The sequence below is a fragment of the Octopus bimaculoides genome, chromosome Z, assembly GCF_046866305.1.
Source record: "Octopus bimaculoides isolate indiv1 chromosome Z, ASM4686630v1, whole genome shotgun sequence".
Lineage (NCBI taxonomy): Eukaryota > Metazoa > Mollusca > Cephalopoda > Octopoda > Octopodidae > Octopus > Octopus bimaculoides.
The window spans coordinates 9,930,444-9,952,943 of NC_142944.1; the positions used below are offsets into that span (position 1 = coordinate 9,930,444).

General features: G+C 38.1%; 1 protein-coding gene across 2 annotated transcripts in view; it reads left to right on the forward strand.

Moving 5' to 3' along the window:
- The window catches only part of LOC106876825 (neuroendocrine convertase 2), a 172,389-nt gene that overhangs the window by 73,355 nt on the left and 76,534 nt on the right, over positions 1–22,500 (forward strand). For both annotated transcript variants that reach the window (XM_089365493.1, XM_089365492.1), the window contains exon 3: positions 21,615–21,806. In XM_089365493.1, coding sequence (XP_089221619.1) covers positions 21,615–21,806 — 192 coding nt within the window. The remainder of the gene's footprint in view (positions 1–21,614; positions 21,807–22,500) is intronic.

Below are 22,500 nucleotides of genomic sequence, written 5' to 3' on the forward strand. Positions count from 1 at the left end.
TTTGTTTGTGTATACAATAATCCCTCGATATATCGTAGTTCACCTATTGCAGTTTATTATTTATTATTTACGTTGATTCCTCCATGGTGTTGTTTTGCATTTATAATAAAATAAATATATACAAATTATAAAAATAATTAAAAAAAAAAGATATACAGTACAATACTGTTTCTACTTTGTGGATTTTCACCTATTTCGGCCGGGTTTGGAACGTAGCTCCCGCGATAGTTGAGGGATTACTGTAGATTGTATCTATCTATCTTCCTTCTCTTTCTGTCTGTTTATATTTTTGCCTATCCATCTATCTGTTGACATCTTTCTCCATGTCCATCTGTCTCTCTCTATCATTCTACCTGTCTGTCTACTCTTTCAGCTCTGTCTCACTTTTGTTTCTTTGTCTTCTTTATTTCTCTATTTTCTTCTAGTCAGCCTGACTGTCCATTTGTCCATCCATCAGATAGATAGATTTGTGACTCTATCTATCTACCATACATCTATCCATCTGTTTGCTTGTGTCTCTATCCATCTACCATCTATCTATCCATTCATCTACCCGGTTATCTGACTCTCTCTCTCTCTCTCTTTCTGTCCATTTCTCTGTTCATGCATCCATTTATTTATTAATCTGTCTCTCCATCCATTCCATTTATCTTCTACCCATACACATGCTCACAGAAATACTATTCTTTTCCTTTTCTTCTCTGTTTCCATTGACTTTTTTTCTTACATAACATTACCTCTTAGATTCCTTCTCTCTTTCTCTTCCTCTCTGTCTGTGTGTCTGTCTGTCTATCTATCACTTTATCTCTCTCTTTCTCTCTCTATCCATCTGTCCCATTATCTCTCTCCCTCTCACTCTGTGTGTGTGTGTGTATATATATATATATGTCTCTTTATCTAACTCTTATCTATTCGTCTGTCCCTTTATCTCTCTATCTCTTTCTCTCTTTACCTCTCTCTCTCTGTATCTATCTATCTATCTAGCTATCTGACTGTCTGTCTGTCTATTTGTCTCTCCCTTTATGTTTCTATCTCTTTCTCTCTCTCTCCCTCTCTCTCTCTATCTGTCTAGCTATCTATCTGTCTGACTATTCATCTGTCCCTCTATCTCTATCTCTTTCTCTCTCTCTTTCTCTCTCTCCCTCTCTCTCTCTATCTGTCTAGCTATCTATCTGTCTAGCTATCTATCTGTCTGACTATTCATCTCTCTCTCTCTCTCTTTCTCTCCCTCTTTCTCTCTCCCCCTCTCTATCTGTCTAGCTATCTATCTGTCTGACTATTCACTATTCATCTGTCCCTTTATCTCTCTCTCTCTCTTCCACCCTTTCCCTCTCTATCTATCTGTCCGTCCATCTGTTTGCATTATTATTCTCAGTGTTCTTTTCCCTCTACTTTGCCATTTCCTCATTTTTCTCCTCTTTCTCTCACTCGCAAGTAATAAATACTTTATCTTCCCCTCTCTATAAGCATTAAAGCTCTCAGTCATATCTTTCTTTCTTTCTATTTCCCCATCTACCTACTTACCTCTCTATCTCTCTATCTCTCTGTCTCTCTGTCTCTCTGTCTCTCTGTCTCTCTATATTGTTATCTTTCTCTCTTCTGTTCTATCCTTTTATCAGTTTGCCTCTATACACCAGCTTTTCTCAGTCCTTCTCTGTCTCTTGTGTGTGTTTATGTGTGTGTATTTATATGCAGGTGAATGTGTGTAAGGATACGAATGTGTATGTGAATATGTGTGTGTAAATTTGACTCTGTGCGTGTGTATATATGTGTGTACTTGTGTGTATGAATACATGTGAATGTGAGTGTGTACATGTATGAATTTGTGTGTGGACTTTCGTGTGTGTGGACGTGTGTATGTGTGTGGAGTATATGTGTGGGTGTATGTGCGGATGAGTGTGTGGATGTGTGTGTGAATACATGTGAATTTGAGCGTGTGCATGTGTGAATGTTTGTGTGGACGAGTGTAGATGTGTATGTGTGGATGTGTGTATGCGTGTGTGGACGTGTGTATGAATACATGTGAATTTGAGCCTGTGCATGTGTGAATGTTTGTGTGGACGAGTGTAGATGTGTATGTGGAGTGTATGCGTTTGTGCATGTGTGTGTATGTATGTTTGGACGTATGTGTGAATACACACGAATGTGTATGGAAATGTGTGCTTGTGTGTGCATGTGTGTGTGTGTGTGTGTGTATGTGTGTGTGTGTGTGTGTGTGTGTGGATGTTGGCATGACCAAGTAGTTAAGAAGTTAGGATTGCAACCATTAAGTACCAATTGCCAGTTCCACTACACAGCTCAATCAAAGCCTTGTCAGTGAAAATGGGACGAAAAAAAAAATACTGTGAAAGCCAATTTAATGGACTGGACCTATAATATTAATACAAAAGGGCTAGCCCTATTACAGGCTGTGACTGGCTGACATTCGACTGAGTTCATTGCCAGTACCGCTGGACTGGCTCCTGTGCAGGTGGCACGTAAAAAAACACCTTTTTGAGCATGGCCGTTGCCAGTATCGCTTGACTGGCCTTCGTGCCAGTGACACGTAAAAGCACCCACTACACTCTCTTAGTGGTTGGCCTCAGGAAGGGCATCCAGCTGTAGAAACTCTGCCAGATCACATTGGAGCCTGGTGTAGCCATCCGGTTTCACCAGTCCTCAGTCAAATCGTCCAACCCATGCTAACATGGAAAGTGGACGTTAAACGATGATGATGATGATGATGAAGGTTCTACTGCTTGCACTCCCAATATCCCATGGACTGTACTGTAATTCCGAAAACCCCCCACACACTGTGTTTTGCTTGTCCCTCACTTTGTCATAGTCATTTTGGTTCTTCCCAGAGAAGGCACGTGGCTTTTGTGGCTGGGGTATTCGGTTTATAATCATGAGGTGATGAGTTCAATTCCCAGCAGTGTGTTGTGTTCTTGAGCAAGACACTTCCTTTCACGTTGCTCCAGTTCATTCAGCTAGTAAAAATGAGTTGTAACTGTATTTCAAAGGAGTCAGCCTTATCATATTCTATGTTATGTTGAAGGTGGGGAGCTGGCAGAAGCGTTAGCATGCCGGGCGAAATGCTTAGCGGTGTTTCATCTGCTGTTATATTCTGAGTTCAAATTCCGCCAAGGTCGACTTTGCCTTTCATCATTTTGGGGTCGATAAATTAAGTACTAATGAAATACTGAGGTTGATGTAATCCTCTATACTCCTACCACCACTTTCAGGTCTGGTGCCTATAGTAGAACTGATTATTATTATTATCATTATTATTACAGTGTGGACTGGATGCTTTTTACATGGCACCAGCACAGGCAAGGTCGCCAAATAACTCACAAGACAAGGAATTGTGAGAGGGGGATTAAGTCGATTAGATTGACCCCAGTGCATAACTGGTACTTAATTTATTGATCCCGAAAGGATGAAAAGCAAAGTCGACCTCGACGGAATTTGAACTCAGAACTCAGACCTTCGTACATTGGGCCTCACCGAGGCGATGACTACGGACCGAGACCTTTGGAAATGGGCTGTGCGTGAGAAGACCCGGCAAGCCAAGTAAGATCGTTGCCAGTGCCCCTGGACTGGTTCTTGTGCGGGTGGCACATGAGATGCACCATTTTGAGCGTGGCCGTTGCCAGTACCGCCTGACTGGCTCCTGTAGGATTTTCGAGCGAGATCGTTGCCAGTGCCCCTGGACTGGCTTGTGCGGGTGGCACATAAAAGACACCATTTCGAGCGTGGCCGTTTTCGTGCGGGTGACACGTAAAAGCACCCACTACACTCTCTGAGTGGTTGGCGTTAGGAAGGGCATCCAGCTGTAGAAACTCTGCCAAATCAGACTGGAGCCTGGTGTTGCCATCCGGTTTCACCAGTCCTCAGTCAAATCGTCCAACCCATGCTAGCATGGAAAGCGGACGTTAAACGATGATGATGATGATGATGATTATTATTATTATTATTATTAGAAGGCGGTGAGCTTGCAGAATTGTTAGCACGCCGGGCAGAATGCTTAGCGGTATTTCATCTGCCGTTACGTTCTGAGTTCAAATTCCGTCGAGGTCGACTTTGCTTTTCATCCTTTCGGGATCAATAAATTAAGTACCAGTTATGCACTGGGGTCAATCTAATCGACTTAATCCCCCTCTCACAATTCCTTGTCTTGTGAGTTATTTGGCGACCTTGCCTGTGCTGGTGCCATGTAAAAAGCATCCAGTCCACACTGTAAAATGGTTGGCATTTGGAAGGGCATCCAGCCATAAAAACCTTGTCAAAACAGACACAATAGCCTAGGTTAGGTTTTCTACCTGGCCAATCCTGTTAACCATTCTACTCATGCATACATAGAAGATGGACGTTAAACAATAATGATGATGATGGTGATATATATAGTTATCCCTATGGTCATTTGTTTACATTTATCTAACTATAAAATCAAATTATTTGATTTAGCATTTCAATGTTGCTCAAATGACATTTATTACTTTCTTCCATCTATTTAACAACAGTTCTTTTTTCCCTATGAGATTCTAATTTGTCTTTTTAAATAGACCACAAGGACCCAAAGCAAAAATCTATTAAATGTGATTGTTAATGATTAAATAAATCATAGTTTTAACATTATTGATTTTTATTTTCTTCAATGACTGCAAATAGCTAATTTGCTTCGCATTTTGCTCTTTATAGACCAAAATAGTATTAAACGAAAATACACATCAGCGTACCTTTATAATCACTGCGTCATTAACAGCAATATGTGGTCATTATTCTTCATTTACCTGCATCCTATATAATTTCTTTTCTCTAATTTGTCAGTTGATACCTTGTATATTCCTTCAGAAATAATGGTATGGTTTGCATTAACCAATGTTATTTCCATAGATTCATTGCACCAATTTAAAACCAGTAGAAAGTATTCCATAGTTAATGAGGAAATATATGTGATTCAAGAGAATCGTATATTTTTCTTTCTCCTCTTCTAGCTTAGATTTCATAAGCAGATTTACAAACAGAACCAAATGTTATACTTCGTTGTTATAGTGACTTTAATGAGATTGGAGATTTTAAACAAAATTAGGTTAAGTGAATAAGGTATCATAATACCTGCTCAGCTCTCATATCTGTTAATCTATCTCTGCAGAGTATTCTTGAGAGGATTGTGGTGGCTAGGGTCCTCAGACATCTCCCCCATAGTGGACTATCAAGTGCAACCATCATTAGACTTTCCATCTGGATTCCTTAGCAAAACCAACTGAGACTAGGAATATCATTCGACCATCTTATTCTTAGTCTACCTCTAGGTCTCTTGCCAGACATAGGGATAGTCCTCAGGCACTTCCTCCTCCTCCACAGGGTCCTATCAGAAACAATTGTCATTATACTTTCTAAATGGATTCCCAAGAATGACCTACTAAGACTATGGATATTATCCAACCATCTCATCCTTGGTCTACCCCTAGGTCATCTTGCCAGTTGTCGGGCTAGAGTCCTCAGGCACTTCCTCGATAGGGTCCTATTGGGAGCAGCGATCATTATAGTTTCCACTTGGATTCCCAAGCATAACCAACTGAGACTAGTGTTATTATCCAACCATTTCATTCTTGGTCTCATGCCAGTTGGCTTGGCTTGAAGAATCTCTCCTGTGATTTGTTCCTGAGATATTCTAATCACATGTACCCACAGCTGTGACCTCTCAATGCAGAGAAGTATCAGCTCAACCTGTAGAGAGACTTCTTGATCTCTGAGTTATGCAACCTGTTAAATAACATTATTCCATGAACCCCAGTTCAGCTGCTTGTATTTGTGTGATTGTACTCTTCTGGTATTGATCCAGTATTTATGGCTGGTGTGGACATTTTTCTTTTATCTTTTACCTGTTTCATTCATTGGACTGTGGCCATGCTGTAGCACCACCTTGAAGGGTTTTAGTTGAACAAATCAATCCCAGTATATCTTTTATCTTTTACTTGTTTCACTCATTGGACTGTGGCCATGCTGTGGCACCACCTTGAAGGGTTTTAGTTGAACAAATCAATCCCAGTATATCTTTTATCTTTTACTTGTTTCAGTCATTGGACTGTGACCATGCTGGGGCACCACCTTGAAGGGTTTTAGTTGAACAAATCAATCCCAGTATATCTTTTATCTTTTACTTGTTTCACTCATTGGACTGTGACCATGCTGGGGCACCACCTTGAAGGGTTTTAGTTGAACAAATCAATCCCAGTATATCTTTTATCTTTTACTTGTTTCACTCATTGCACTATGGCCATGCTGGGGCACCACCTTGAAGGGTTTTAGTTGAACAAATCAATCCCAGTATATCTTTTATCTTTTACTTGTTTCAGTCATTGGACTGTGGCCATGCTGGGGCACCACCTTGAAGGGTTTTAGTTGAACAAATCAATCCCAGTATATCTTTTATCTTTTACTTGTTTCAGTCATTGTACTGTGGCCATGCTGGGGCACCACCTTGAAGGGTTTTTGTTGAACAAATCAATCCCAGTATATCTTTTATCTTTTACTTCTTTCAGTCATTGGACTGTGGCCATGCTGGGGCACCACCTTGAAGGGTTTTAGTTGAACAAACCAATCCCAGTATATCTTTTATCTTTTACTTGTTTCAGTCATTGGACTGTGGCCATGCTGGGGCACCACCTTGAAGGGTTTTAGTTGAACAAATCAATCCCAGTATATCTTTTATCTTTTACTTGTTTCACTCATTGGACTGTGGCCATGCTGGGGCACCACCTTGAAGGGTTTTAGTTGAACAAATCAATCCCAGTATATCTTTTATCTTTTACTTGTTTCACTCATTGGACTGTGGCCATGCTGGAGCACCACCTTGAAGGGTTTTAGTTGAACAAATCAATCCCAGTATATCTTTTATCTTTTACTTGTTTCAGTCATTGCACTGTGGCCATGCTGGGGCACCACCTTGAAGGGTTTTAGTTGAACAAATCAATCCCAGTATATCTTTTATCTTTTACTTGTTTCACTCATTGGACTGTGGCCATGCTGGGGCACCACCTTGAAGGGTTTTAGTTGAACAAATCAATCCCAGTATATCTTTTATCTTTTACTTGTTTCAGTCATTGCACTGTGGCCATGCTGGGGCACCACCTTGAAGGGTTTTAGTTGAACAAATCAATCCCAGTATATCTTTTATCTTTTACTTGTTTCACTCATTGGACTGTGGCCATGCTGGGGCACCACCTTGAAGGGTTTTAGTTGAACAAATCAATCCCAGTATATCTTTTATCTTTTACTTGTTTCAGTCATTGCACTGTGGCCATGCTGGGGCACCACCTTGAAGGGTTTTAGTTGAACAAATCAATCCCAGTATATCTTTTATCTTTTACTTGTTTCAGTCATTAGACTAAGGTCATGCTGGGGCACCACCTTCAAGGGTTTTAGTTGAACAAATCAATCCCAGTATATCTTTTATCTTTTACTTGTTTCAGGCATTGGACTGTGGCCATGCTGGGGCACCACCTTGAAGGGTTTTAGTTGAACAAATCAATCCCAGTATATCTTTTATCTTTTACTTGTTTCAGTCATTGCACTGTGGCCATGCTGGGGCACCACCTTGAAGGGTTTTAGTTGAACAAATCAATCCCAGTATATCTTTTATCTTTTACTTGTTCCAGTCATTGCACTGTGGCCATGCTGGGGTACCACCTTGAAGGGTTTTAGTTGAACAAATCAATCCCAGTATATCTTTTATCTTTTACTTGTTTCAGTCATTGCACTGTGGCCATGCTGGGGCACCACCTTGAAGGGTTTTAGTTGAACAAATCAATCCCAGTATATCTTTTATCTTTTACTTGTTCCAGTCATTGCACTGTGGCCATGCTGGGGTACCACCTTGAAGGGTTTTAGTTGAACAAATCAATCCCAGTATATCTTTTATCTTTTACTTGTTTCAGTCATTAGACTAAGGTCATGCTGGGGCACCACCTTCAAGGGTTTTAGTTGAACAAATCAATCCCAGTATATCTTTTATCTTTTACTTGTTTCAGGCATTGGACTGTGGCCATGCTGGGGCACCACCTTGAAGGGTTTTAGTTGAACAAATCAATCCCAGTATATCTTTTATCTTTTACTTGTTTCAGTCATTGCACTGTGGCCATGCTGGGGCACCACCTTGAAGGGTTTTAGTTGAACAAATCAATCCCAGTATATCTTTTATCTTTTACTTGTTCCAGTCATTGCACTGTGGCCATGCTGGGGTACCACCTTGAAGGGTTTTAGTTGAACAAATCAATCCCAGTATATCTTTTATCTTTTACTTGTTTCAGTCATTGCACTGTGGCCATGCTGGGGCACCACCTTGAAGGGTTTTAGTTGAACAAATCAATCCCAGTATATCTTTTATCTTTTACTTGTTCCAGTCATTGCACTGTGGCCATGCTGGGGTACCACCTTGAAGGGTTTTAGTTGAACAAATCAATCCCAGTATATCTTTTATCTTTTACTTGTTTCAGTCATTAGACTAAGGTCATGCTGGGGCACCACCTTCAAGGGTTTTAGTTGAACAAATCAATCCCAGTATATCTTTTATCTTTTACTTCTTTCAGGCATTGGACTGTGGCCATGCTGGGGCACCACCTTGAAGGGTTTTAGTTGAACAAATCAATCCCAGTATATCTTTTATCTTTTACTTGTTTCAGTCATTGCACTGTGGCCATGCTGGGGCACCACCTTGAAGGGTTTTAGTTGAACAAATCAATCCCAGTATATCTTTTATCTTTTACTTGTTCCAGTCATTGCACTGTGGCCATGCTGGGGTACCACCTTGAAGGGTTTTAGTTGAACAAATCAATCCCAGTATATCTTTTATCTTTTACTTGTTTCAGTCATTGCACTGTGGCCATGCTGGGGCACCACCTTGAAGGGTTTTAGTTGAACAAATCAATCCCAGTATATCTTTTATCTTTTACTTGTTCCAGTCATTGCACTGTGGCCATGCTGGGGTACCACCTTGAAGGGTTTTAGTTGAACAAATCAATCCCAGTATATCTTTTATCTTTTACTTGTTTCAGTCATTGGACTGTGGCCATGCTGGGGCACTACCTTGAAGGGTTTTAGTTGAACAAATCAATCCCAGTATATCTTTTATCTTTTACTTGTTTCAGTCATTGCACTGTGGCCATGCTGGGGCACCACCTTGAAGGGTTTTAGTTGAACAAATCAATCCCAGTATATCTTTTATCTTTTACTTGTTTCAGTCATTGCACTGTGGCCATGCTGGGGCACCACCTTGAAGGGTTTTAGTTGAACAAATCAATCCCAGTATATCTTTTATCTTTTACTTGTTCCAGTCATTGCACTGTGGCCATGCTGGGGTACCACCTTGAAGGGTTTTAGTTGAACAAATCAATCCCAGTATATCTTTTATCTTTTACTTGTTTCAGTCATTGGACTGTGGCCATGCTGGGGCACTACCTTGAAGGGTTTTAGTTGAACAAATCAATCCCAGTATATCTTTTATCTTTTACTTGTTTCAGTCATTGCACTGTGGCCATGCTGGGGCACCACCTTGAAGGGTTTTAGTTGAACAAATCAATCCCAGTATATCTTTTATCTTTTACTTGTTTCAGTCATTGGACTGTGGCCATGCTGGGATACTACCTTAGAAAACTTATAGTCGAATGAATTAACCCCCAAGTACTTATTTTTTTTAAAGCCTGGTACTTACTTTATCAGTCTTGGTTGCTGAACTGCTAAGTTACAGGGATGTAAACACACCAGCACTAGTTGCCATGTGGTGGTGGGGAACACAGACCCAAACACATACATGCACATACATATATATATATATATATATGTATATAAAAATATATATATATATATGACTGGTTTCTTTCAGTTTCCGTCTACCAAATACAGACACAAAGCTTTGGTCAGCCCAAGGGTATAGTAAAAGACACTTACCTAAGGTGCCATACAGGGGGACTGAACCCAGAACCATGTGATTAGGAAGCAAGCTTCTTACCACACAACCACAGAGAGAGAGAGAGAAATAGTAAAATGCCAGATAGGCATGGAAACCAAATTGCATATCAAGAGATCAAATCAACTGCAAATACTTTCGCTGTGTCTACAGGTGATTGACGTTTGATTCCAGCCAGAATCTGTCAAAAAGAATTTTCTATACACCAAAATTAAAAAAGTTATCTAAGATGGGATAGTAACCCATCCTGGAGGAGATTTCACCATCTTCTTTTGTTTAACACTTTAACAATCCTTATGAATGTTTGCATTTTGAGTTAGTTTATAGACAGGGATTGCTAGAAAATCTCTGTAAGAGATAAAAGTAGTAAGTATACTGAGAAGTAATGTTTATTGCCAACATCAAACAGTCATGTTTAAGTGGTGATAAACATTACTTCTCGGTATAGTCACTACTTTCATCTCTTATAGAGATTTTCTAACTAGTTGCTTTGCTTGTTGCTAGATCAGTGACTGATTGTTGTTTGGCCTTCTATATATATTGTGAGCTGGAGTGAATTCCTGCTATCTCTAGCAGCTGGGTGTTTACCACTGGCGATGGGCACATTTAACCCAAACTGTTCAGTCTGGAGATCCTATTATCTGCTAGAAGATGGTAGGAGTTTGCTCCCTTGCTTGCAATATATACCGGGTGCATATTGCATTGATAACCAGCTGGAGGAGGCTTTTCCTAGGGTTAAAAACAATAGTAACATTGAACAGCCATAAAAAATGCATGCCAATCAAAATCTTTCTACATAGAAAAGGGATTGACCAAATTATTTTTAAAATTGTTTTATTTTTGAAGGAAAAAATTAATTGAATAAAGAATGAATGAAAATTAAAATCATAAAAATAAATAACAAAGTGAATTAAATATCAATAGTAACGATGAAATTAAAATCAAAGGCCCCAAAATATATTTCCCTCTACTACTACTACCATTCAACTAAGCCTTTTGTTTACAATGATCATGCCGCATGTCAAGATGTATCCAGAAACTTGGACAGGTGCAGGCATGGCTGTGTGGTAAGAAGCTTGCTTCCCAACCACATTGTTCCAGGTTCAGTCCCACTGCATGGTGCATTGGGCAAGTGTCTTCTTTAACCTTGGGCCAACCAAAGCCTTGTGAGTGAATTTGGCAGATGGAAACTGAAAGAAGCCTGTCATATATACATCTATGTTTGTGTGTCTTTGTGCTTATCCACCACCACTGCTTGACAACTGGTACTCGTGTGTTTATGTCCTCGTAACTGAGTGGATTGATAAAAGAGATTGACAGAATAAGTACCGGTGCTGGTGTCAATCCATTTGACTAAAAATAATTCTCCAGTGTGAGGCCCCAGCATGGCCGCAGTCAAATGATTGAAACGTATGAAAAGATAATGATTTTGTGATTGACTGCTAATAAAGGACACCACCTGTATTGTCAGTCAGTGAATAAATGTGAAGATGTGGGGAAATATGAACTCACTCACACACATACATACATGTATATACAGAGTCTGCCAACAGAATGTATACACACATCAGGAATAGAAAAATCTGTATAAATATTTAGCTTGTATAAATAGCTCTATAAATATAGATACCTCTTTCAATGCTTTATTGAATTTCGATAACACTGAATAAATTGTGATAAAACTGAATTAAAATATTTGTCGATGCCAAGTCTGCCTGACTGGCTCCCGTGCCAGTGGCATATAAAAAGCACCAACTGAATGTGGCCGATGCCAGTACCCACCGACTGGCTCTTGTGCCGGTGGCATGTAAAAAGCACCGTCTGAACATGGCTGATGCCAGTACCCCCTGACTGGCTCCTGTGCCAATGGCATGTAAGAAGCACTATCTCTACATGATCGATGCCAGGCCCGCCTGACTGGATCCTGTGTCAGTGGCACGTAAAAAGCACCCGCTATACTCTCGGAGTGGTTGACGTTAGGAAGGGCATCCAGCTGTAGAAACATTGCCAGATCAGAATGGAGCCTGGTGCAGCCACTGCCTCTTCAGACCTCAGTCAAACCATCCAACCCACATGCCAGTATGGAAAGCGGACGTTAAATGATGATGATGATGATGACATGGATTTTGCCTTTCCTGAAGTGTGTATACATTTTTTGTTTTGGCAGATTCTGTGTGTGTGTTTGAGTGTGTTTCTATGTTTATGATATGTTTGTACACCACTACTACAAGCATCACCGATTGACAACTAGTGTTGGTTTGTTTACACCCTCATACTTTAGCAGTTTCCCGAAAGAGACTGTAGTAACGCCTTGTCTCGTGCGCATGCGTAGTCATCAATATCCAAGTTTGGCGCCCTGATTCTTTCTCTTTTCTCGCCAGCCGGCGATGATGGCAGACGTCCAACAGTGGAGCTCTCTAACATGTCAGCACCAGAGCTTCACAAATAACTGCTGCCTATTTTCACCATAAATAAATATTGTTGTGTTGATAGTTCGGAGTCAGCGTTACGTTGTTTATTTAGAATTTAATATAGGAAAGCAGGTGTACACCTAATGGTGTATAACCAATTTCCTATAAGACCAATAAACTAAGTACCAAACTAATGGGTAAAAAATAAATAAATACTGCACTTGATCTATTCAACTAAAACCCTTCAAGGCAGTGTTCCAGCATGGCCACAGTCCAATGACCAGTACAAGTAAAAGATAAAAGATTAATAGGAAATGCAACTGTGCACACACACACACACACACACACACGCACACACACATCCTTATGCCTGGGTCTCTCTAGTCACTGAATGTCAGACTTGTACTTGAAATGTCAATTAAATTGCTTTTATTTATACTTCAACTCGAAATTACTGACCTTGTGCCCAAATTAAAAATCATTATTACAACAACGCAGGCCATGGCAATTGTTTCTGTCTGTTTGAAAGAAGAGCAGTGTTTAGTGATCATTTTTCTTTTATGTATTTTTGTTTTATTTTTTTGTCTGTTGTCTTTGGATCAATTCATTTTCCAGCTGCAAATCGTATATTACTTGAGGACATAAAGAGCCTTGTGTTGAAATAGAACAACAATATTGAGAACTAAGATTACATCATATTTAAAAAAATGACGAACATGAACTTTTAATAACTCTAATATTTTAAGAAAAATTAAATGAATAAAGAAAATGTATGATTGAATGCTGGGTTTTCTTTAGAACATTCAGAAACAAGAGTAACAATGATTAATGGAAATTGTTGCGATAGCTTAATTGGTGCTGCATGTTCAAACTTGCTTAATAGTGACTAGAAAGAAACAATATGTTGTGGGCATACAACTAATTATCACTCTAGTTATATAAAACAAAATTAATAAGTTGATTATGGATAAATAATGACTTACCATTGTACCTGTATACATATTTATGCACATACATTCACTCTCATACACATACACACACATACATATGCATATATGTTGTGTGTGCATGCATATGTGTATATGTGTGTGTATAAATATGTATATTAGAAAGAAAGAAAGGACAGGAAAAATATGTGGCATCATATCAAAACATGGAATTTATAATTCAAACATAATTGAAGAGTTGTTTTGATGGAGTTGTTGGTGTACAAATTATCATATAAGTAAAGGAGTTAGAAGTTGGGCATAAAGTCTCATACAGCTGTTTCTAGAATTACTGCACATATGGTGCATATCTCAGTGAACAAAGATTTCTGTATAAGAACCTATTATGCCATCTTCAGAGAAGAATAAAAGAATATCTATATTAAGGGATATTTGTACTTTATATGTATTAGATACATATCATCATCATTTTAATTGATATTTTTTCCACGCTTGCATTAGTCAAATGAAATTAATTAAGAGAGATTTTTCTAAGGACAAATGCACTTCTTGTCACCAGTCTTCACCTGCATCCAAGCAGGATATTATCTCCCAATGGCCGGATATGTTTTGTACAGAAGACTGGAAACAAACAACATCACTTGTATGACAATGATGACACTTGTTTATAAGCATCATGACAAGGAAGCATACAGATACACGCATACACGTTTCTGTGTATATAACTGAATAGAGTTAGATGTTTTGTTATAATCATAATAATGAAATCAATGTCAATATGTTACTTTTGACTTTTAGGTAAACTACAATAAAAAATTTGTTTTGTATGATATCACTGTGAATACTGATCTGAAAACGGGGAGACACAGCTTAATGTCATCTCAAATGTGAAGGAAATAACTAGACTTTGTGTTTTGCTTAACACAAAACACAAATAGCTGTATGCTGTCAACTTAATGTGACAGTCCCCTGAAGGGAATAATACTACTGTTGGTTAGACCTAGGAAACTACACCACTGCTTGTCATCATTCTGGACTCAGTAAAGACTCAGAAACATGTCTCTGGATGCAGGCTTGGCTGGGTGGAGGTACTTGTCTCCCCCTTGTAAACATAAGGACACAGGAAATGTGTCAAGGCTGACAAGAAGCGGTGCAGCTTCTTAGGTCTAACCAACAGTAGTATTATTCCCTTCAGGGGACTGTCACATTAAGTTGACAGCATACAACTACTTCATCGTATCACTACTGCATAAATCTCTCTGAGAGATTTAGAAATGTATTATTTCTAAAACAAAACACAAAGTCCAGAAGATGCATTATACAAGAGTGCATCTTTGATACAGATCTGAAGAAGTGTCACTTTAATGTTTAAAACAGCAAGTATTATGTAAATTTTCATTTGGAACTTTTGTGTGAAAACATTGAAAACAATGTTGGTACAGAAACAATTGTAATGCATTGTTAAATGCATTGTTAAAGTCTTTCTTTGTCTCTTTGCCTTTTTATTTCGATAATATATGACAGGCTTCTTTCAGTTTCCTTCTACCAAATCCATTCACAAAGTTTTGGTTGTCCTGAGGCTATAGTAAAAGACACTTGCCCAAAGTGCACCACAGTGGGACTGAATCCAGAACCAACTTCTTACCACATAAGCACACACACATACACACACACACACATATATATACAGAGAGAGAGAGAGAGAGAGAGAGAGAGAGAGAGAGAGAGAGAGAGAGAGAGAGAGAGAGAGGCAAAGGCATGGCTGTGTGGTTTGAAGCTTGCTTCTCAACCACACAGTTCTGAGTTCAGTCCCACTGTGTGACACCTTAGATAAGTGCCTTCTGCTGTAGCCGCAGGCCGACCAAAGCTTTGTGAGTAGATTTGGTAGATGGAAACTGGAAGAAGCCCACCGTATATGTGTGTTTATGTATATATATGTTACACTGTAACTTAGCAGTTCAGCAAAAGTGACTAATAAAATAAGTACTAGACTTTTAAAATAAGTCCTGGGGTCAATCTGTTCAACTAAAACCCATCCAAGGCAGTGCTCCTGCATGGCTGCAGTCCAATGACTGAAACAACTAAAAGAACACACACACACACACGCACGCACGCACACACGCACGCACGCACGCACGCACGCACGCACGCACGCACGCACGCACGCACGCACGCACGCACGCACGCACACACACACACACACACACACACACAGTTGAAATTTACAGAAAAACAAAACATGAAAACAGGTGTATAAACAATAAGCAGGTGTATATATATATATATATATATAAACACTCACATAATTTGTTTCTGTGTGGTGTTTCAAAGTATAATATTTGAGTTTAAGCCATAAAGATATTTATTTTATTGTCATGTTGTAATTACTCCCCAACATGTAATTAAAGCTTGAGTGCAATTTTACAACAGCTGCGCATGCCATGTGTTTATCATAAGATCTCATGTGAATACATGTCATGTCACTTGTTTGTTTTACTTTTCCTTTAATCTTCATGTTTGATGAAGCAAAATGTTTGAGACCTGAAGGCAAAATAACAAAGAAGTTAAAAAAAAAAACAAGCAAAATTTTTCAAAATTTAACTCATCACAAATGTATATGTATATATATCTATGTTAATCATGAAATGTTTTCAAACAATGTTATGTGTGAATGTATGCATATATGTGTGTATGAATATATATATACATATCCCATTATGAATCTATATTCATATATGTATATATATATTTATATCTATCTATCTATCTACCTATCTACCTCCCTATCTATCTATCTATCTATCTATCTATCTATCTTATTTCTTTATTGCCCACGAGGGGCTAAACATAGAGGAGATAAACAAGGACAGACAAATGGATTAGGTCAATTATATCGACCCCATTGCACAACTTGTACTTAATTTATCGACCCCGAAAGGATGAAAGGCAAAGTCGACCTCAGTGGAATTTGAACTCAGAATGTAGCGGCAGACGAAATACCACTAAGCATTTCGCCCAGTGTGCTAACATTTCTGCCAGCTCACCGCCTTACTAACTAATCTATCTACCTATCTACCAACCCATCCATCTGTCTGTCTGTTTGACTATGCATGCATGTATGTATGTATGTATGTATGTTTGTATGTATCTATCTATCTATCTACTGAGAAAGAGAGATAGATAGATAGATAGAGAGAGAGAGAGAGAGTTAGATAGATAGATAGAGAGAGAGATATGGCACATGCCTTAGTGGATAGAGTGTTGCACTCGTGATCGTGGTTTCAATATCCAGAGTGGGTAGTCTTGAGCAAAACACTTCATTTCACATTATTCTGTGATCACTTTGACACATGTGCACCTATGCATGCAATTTCGATTTGATGGTGGGAGTGATCAAATGTACAACACAAACATTTGATCAATTTAAACAAATCATCTGTAGTAGGTTGCTCAGCAAGAAATTAGGGAATCGTCTTTCTTGGACTCCAGAAACTGCGATGAAGAAGAAGAAGAAGAAAAAGAAGAAGTAGAGGAAGAAGAAGAAGAAGAGGAAGAAGCAGAAGAGGCAGAAGAAGAAGAAGAGGCAGAAGAGGGAAGAAGAGGCAGAAGAAGAAGAGGCAGAAGAAGAAGAAGAGGCAGAAGAAGAAGAAGAAGAGGAAGAAGAAGAGGCAGAAGAGGAGGCAGAAGAAGGGGAAGAGGAAGAAGAAGAGGCAGAAGAAGGGGAAGAGGCAGAAGAAGAAGAAGAGGCAGAAGAAGAAGAAGAGGCAGAAGAAGAAGAAGAGGCAGAAGAAGAAGAAGAAGAGGCAGAAGAAGAAGAAGAAGAGGAAGAAGAAGAGGCAGAAGAGGAGGCAGAAGAAGAGGAAGAGGAAGAAGAGGCAGAAGAAGGGGAAGAGGCAGAAGAAGAAGAAGAGGCAGAAGAAGAAGAAGAGGCAGAAGAAGAAGAAGAGGCAGAAGAAGAAGAAGAGGCAGAAGAAGAAGAAGAAGAGGCAGAAGAAGAAGAAGAAGAGGCAGAAGAAGAAGAAGAAGAGGCAGAAGAAGAAGAAGAAGAAGAAGAAGAAGAAGCAGAAGAAGAAGAGGCAGGAGAAGAAGAAGAAGAAGAGGCAGAAGAAGGGGAAGAGGCAGAAGAAGAAGAAGAGGCAGAAGAAGAAGAAGAGGCAGAAGAAGAAGTAGAGGCAGAAGAAGAAGAAGAGGCAGAAGAAGAAGAAGAGGCAGAAGAAGAAGAGGCAGAAGAAGAAGAAGAAGAGGCAGAAGAAGAAGAAGAAGAAGAAGAAGAAGAAGAAGAAGCAGAAGAAGAAGAAGAGGCAGGAAGAAGAAGAAGAAGAAGCAGAAGAAGAAGAAGAGGCAGGAGAAGAAGAAGAAGAAGAGGAAGAAGCAGAAGAGGCAGAAGAAGAAGAAGAAGAAGAAGAAGAGGCAGAAGAAGAAGAGGCAGAAGAAGAAGAAGAGGCAGAAGAAGAAGAAGAAGAAGAAGAAGAAGAGGCAGAAGAAGAAGAAGAAGAGGCAGAAGAAGAAGAAGAAGAGGCAGAAGAAGAAGAGGCAGAAGAAGAAGAAGAGGCGGAAGAAGAAGAAGAGGCGGAAGAAGAAGAAGAAGGGGAAGAGGCAGAAGAAGAAGGAGAAGGAGAAGGGGAAGAAGATATGTGTGTGTATGAAATGGGCTTTGAAAGCAGAAGAATTATGAAGGATGTGATGGATGAGCAATGTCAGTGTGCATGAAGACCAGGGTAGAAATGAACTGAAAGGGAAACTGGGTATAAGGGGGAGGCAGAGGTAATGTGCAAGGGTGGGGGCTGTGCTGGTATGGAATCGTGATGTCTTGGAGGATCATTACTGCATGAGGAAGTGCAGTCTACACCAAGTTAGTGAATTCTGTGGAAGACAGAGAGACTGATGAACACTTGGAACAAAGTAATAAGGACTGATGTGGAGCTGCTGTGTATCACAGAGAAGATGACAAAATAATAATAATAGTAATAATAATAATAATAATAATAATAATGCATTGATCGGTGATGTGAAACTACAGCACACCCAGTGAACCATGAGTAAACTTGCTGAAATGATGGTAGTGATAGAGGGTGGCATTTCTACATAGATATTAATTTTTGCTCAATGCCAGCAATTTCAGGGAGGGGTAAATTGATTACTTCAATCCCAATGATTGACTAGCACCTATTTCATTGACACCAGAATTTGAACTAAGAATGTAATACCACTGAGATTGAAGTAATCAACTTCATAATACCAAAAGTCTTGGCTATTTTCTCTGAGACCCACTATATAGTATAGTGTGTCCATAGTAGCTTACAGATTTTATATATTAATAAAAGAAGGTAGTCAGAAATTGGAAGAAATATTATTTATTAAAACTTCTTATCATACACATACATGTATATCATTAAATGTAAATAGCATAAAAATATGAGCTAACATTTTCTTGCTATGAAGGCACAAACCGAGGCAGGTTTTTAGAACATACTTTGCCTCCGACTAATCTAGAGGTTCTGAGCACATGGTCTGTTCTACTCAGAGCCAGAAGATTGCTTGGAGATACAAGGCATGTTATGAAAAACCTACCTAGACTACCTTGCATTCACAGCAAGAAACTGTTGGTAGCTCACAACTTTATACCATTTACATTTAATTCTATTTATCTCTCACATGATGGAGCACATTTTTTCTGTTGATCTTACGTTAATAAAACAGTAACACACACACACACACACGCACACACACACACACACGTGCACACACACACACACACACACACACACACACACACACACACACAAAATTCTGTAGTGTGTAGCCAATTCTCTATGTACTTGTTTTACCATCCTTATCAACATTGCCATCATTGGCATCAATATTTCTTGGAGAACAAATGCATTTGCCAGTACAAATTCCTTAATATTTTGTTAGTTTTATTATAATTAAGAAAACACTGGGAATTAAATTGTGTTACTTTTAGTTGCTAAGGAAACCAGTTTTGTTATTCTTCGGCGAATTTGAGGAAAGCAAGCCATAAAAGAACAGATTCAATTTTTTTTTTAGCTTTGGAAACAAAAGATACTTCCAAGATAAGACATTGTTCTCTAAACAATAATTGGTGAACTAAGACAATTCATTTAAGCTGCATAGCATTATTTGTTGAATTAAATTAATATTGTGATACATTAGATTCAGTCCTTTCTCTTTTGACAATGTATTTTTCGATATATTTGTTCACCACACACTTTTATTTTTCAAAATTGTCATGTATACATAAAGTTGGCATTTCATATATCACTTCACACTTCTCTCACTTCCTCTCTCTCTCTCTCTCTCTCTCTCTCTCTCTCAATATACATGCAGTTATATATAGATATATATATATATGTACATAAATGCATGTTTATGTATACATGTAGATATATATGTATGTGTGTGTGTATGTACGCATTATATATTTATATACGTGTATATGTCTCTCTCTCTCTTTCTTTCTCTATCTACACACACACACACACAAGCTACTATGCGATGGAGGTATGTTGGATTGTTGGTGTGGCTGTTTTTGTATATGTGGGTTAGTATTATTGGATTGTTGGTATGGCTGTGGAATAAAATTATAACACAATCTTTTGATATATATATATATATATATATATATATATATATAAATATATATGAATGAGTAAATATTTGAATAATATAGATATTATTATTATTATTATTATTATTATTATTATTATTATTATTATTATTATTATTATCATTATTATCATCATTAGCAGTAAATATATAAGTAGTTAATAATACCAATAATATTAGTGGCCAGTATTAGTGGCATTATATATATATATATATGAATATAAGTATGTAGGTATGTACATATGTACATGAATGCATATAAACATATATATGTGTGTGTGTGTGTATATATATATATGAATATAAGTATGTAGGTACGTACATATGTACATGAATTTATATAAACATATATATATGTATCTATATATATATGTATATATATATGAATATAAGTATGTAGGTATGTACTTATGTACATGAATATATATAAACATATATATGTGTGTATATATATATGTGTGTGTGTGTGTGTGTGTGTGTATATGTATGTATATATGTATGTATATACATGTATATCTTCACTTAAAAGTAGATGTGTTATAATACTGCAATATTTACCCTGAGAGAACCTATCATATGGCTTTTGGGGCATATAAGCACTCTTGTTTACATCGCCAGCAAGCAACGCTTTGGTGGAGATTTGTCTCCTGCTCTCTATGTAAACAAGAATGCTTTTATACACCAAGAGTCCATATAAGAGTTTCTCTGATGATAACTTCCTCAATATTTTGTATTCTAATACCACATTCACTTTTAATTGGAGATAAATATTGCCGTTTGGAACTAATACTACTTCTAATAAGTATTTAAAAACTGTATGTATTGATCGGTGAAGTGATGAAAAATATTATAATAAAAATCACCAAAAACCTTGTAAAATATAGCTATGCAGGGTTTCCTAGATGAAAGAGATAGATAGAAAATGATGGGTGTAACATTTATAATGTATATAAATGAATGTAGAACGGAACTATCAAACATCTTACCTACATTACCTTACTTGTCTGTGTTTGCGCATGAATATAAGCAAGTAGGATTATAGGTGCAGGCATGGCTTTTAGGTAAGAAGCTTGCTTCCCAGCCACGTGGTTTTGGGTTCAGTCTCACTGTGTGGCACCTGGGACAAGTGTTTTCTACTATAGCTTCAAGCCAACCAAAGGCTTGTGAGTGGGTTTGGTAGATGGAAACTGAAAGAAGCCTATCACATATATATATATATGTATACATGCATATATGTGTGAGTGTATGTGTGTGTGTGTGTGTATGTGTATATTTGTGCGTGTGTATGAATATGTTTGTACATACATATGTATGTATATGTGTGTGAATATATATATGTATGTATATGTGTGTGTATGTGTATGTATATACATATGTGTGTATGTGTGTGTGTGTGTGTGTGTATGTGTTTGTGTTTCTCCCCCATCATCATTTGACAACTGGTGCTGGTGAGTTTGTTCCCATAATGTAGTAGTTTGGTAGGAGAGACCAATAGGATAAGTACCAGACTTAAGATGTAAGTCAGGGGGTCAATTTGTTCAACTAAAACCTTTTATGGCAGTGCTCCAGCATGGCTGCAGTCAAATGACTGAAACAAGTAAAAGAATAAAAGAATATTTTCTTTAAAAAAAAAAAAAATCTCTGATTTCATTTTTTAATGTTAATTTTTGTTTGTTTTAGGTAAAATTCGCTGTACAACAGAGTGGTTATGTGAGACAAAAGCGTGGTTTCAAACCACTTTCAAAGCTTATCCAACAAGAAGGAAGCGTACAAGTTTATCCTCAGCTATCACCAAAATTAAGGACTGTTGATAAACGCTTCAACATGTTGCCTGAACCCACAGATCCCTTCTACCCAAAACAATGGTATTTGGTAAGTACTTTCTGACTCTTGCATGCTCTAAATAATTTTTGGTTATCTGATTCTCACCATAACTCTTTCTATGAGCCAGTGAGGGTATCTCTTCATGGTTGATTGCAGTCAAAGCTGCTGATGTCATATATAAAGCACCCATGAACTCCCTGAAGTCACATTCTGCTATTTTAACACATTAACTGCTACATGTATCACCTATGGTTCATTGCAAACTTTACACAATTGCTATGTTGCACCATTGGTCGTTCGTTTTCATAATTGGAGAAAATATTTTGTTCTGTATCTTTGACATGGTTTTGAGGATATTTAAATAATGTGCTAAATATTAAAGTTTAATTAGACGCAGGTGTGGCTGTGTAATAAGAAGCTTGCTTCCAAACCACATGGTTCTGGGTTCAGTCTCTTCTACTATAACCTCAGGCCAAGCAAAGCCTTGTGAGTGGATTTGGTAGACAGAAACTGAAAAGAAGCCCATCATGTGTGTATGTGTGTGTGTGTGTGTGTGTGTGTGTGTGTGCTTTCCCAGTATATATTAAAATGATGGAATGATCATTATTGGAAGGCTTTTGAAGATAGGGCTATGTGATGAGGTCTCATCTGAGATTAAACAAAAAAAAACCAAAACCTCACCACTGCCTTCTAATATGCAAATGATACCAATCTCAGTATTTATTTTACCGAGAGTTTTTTT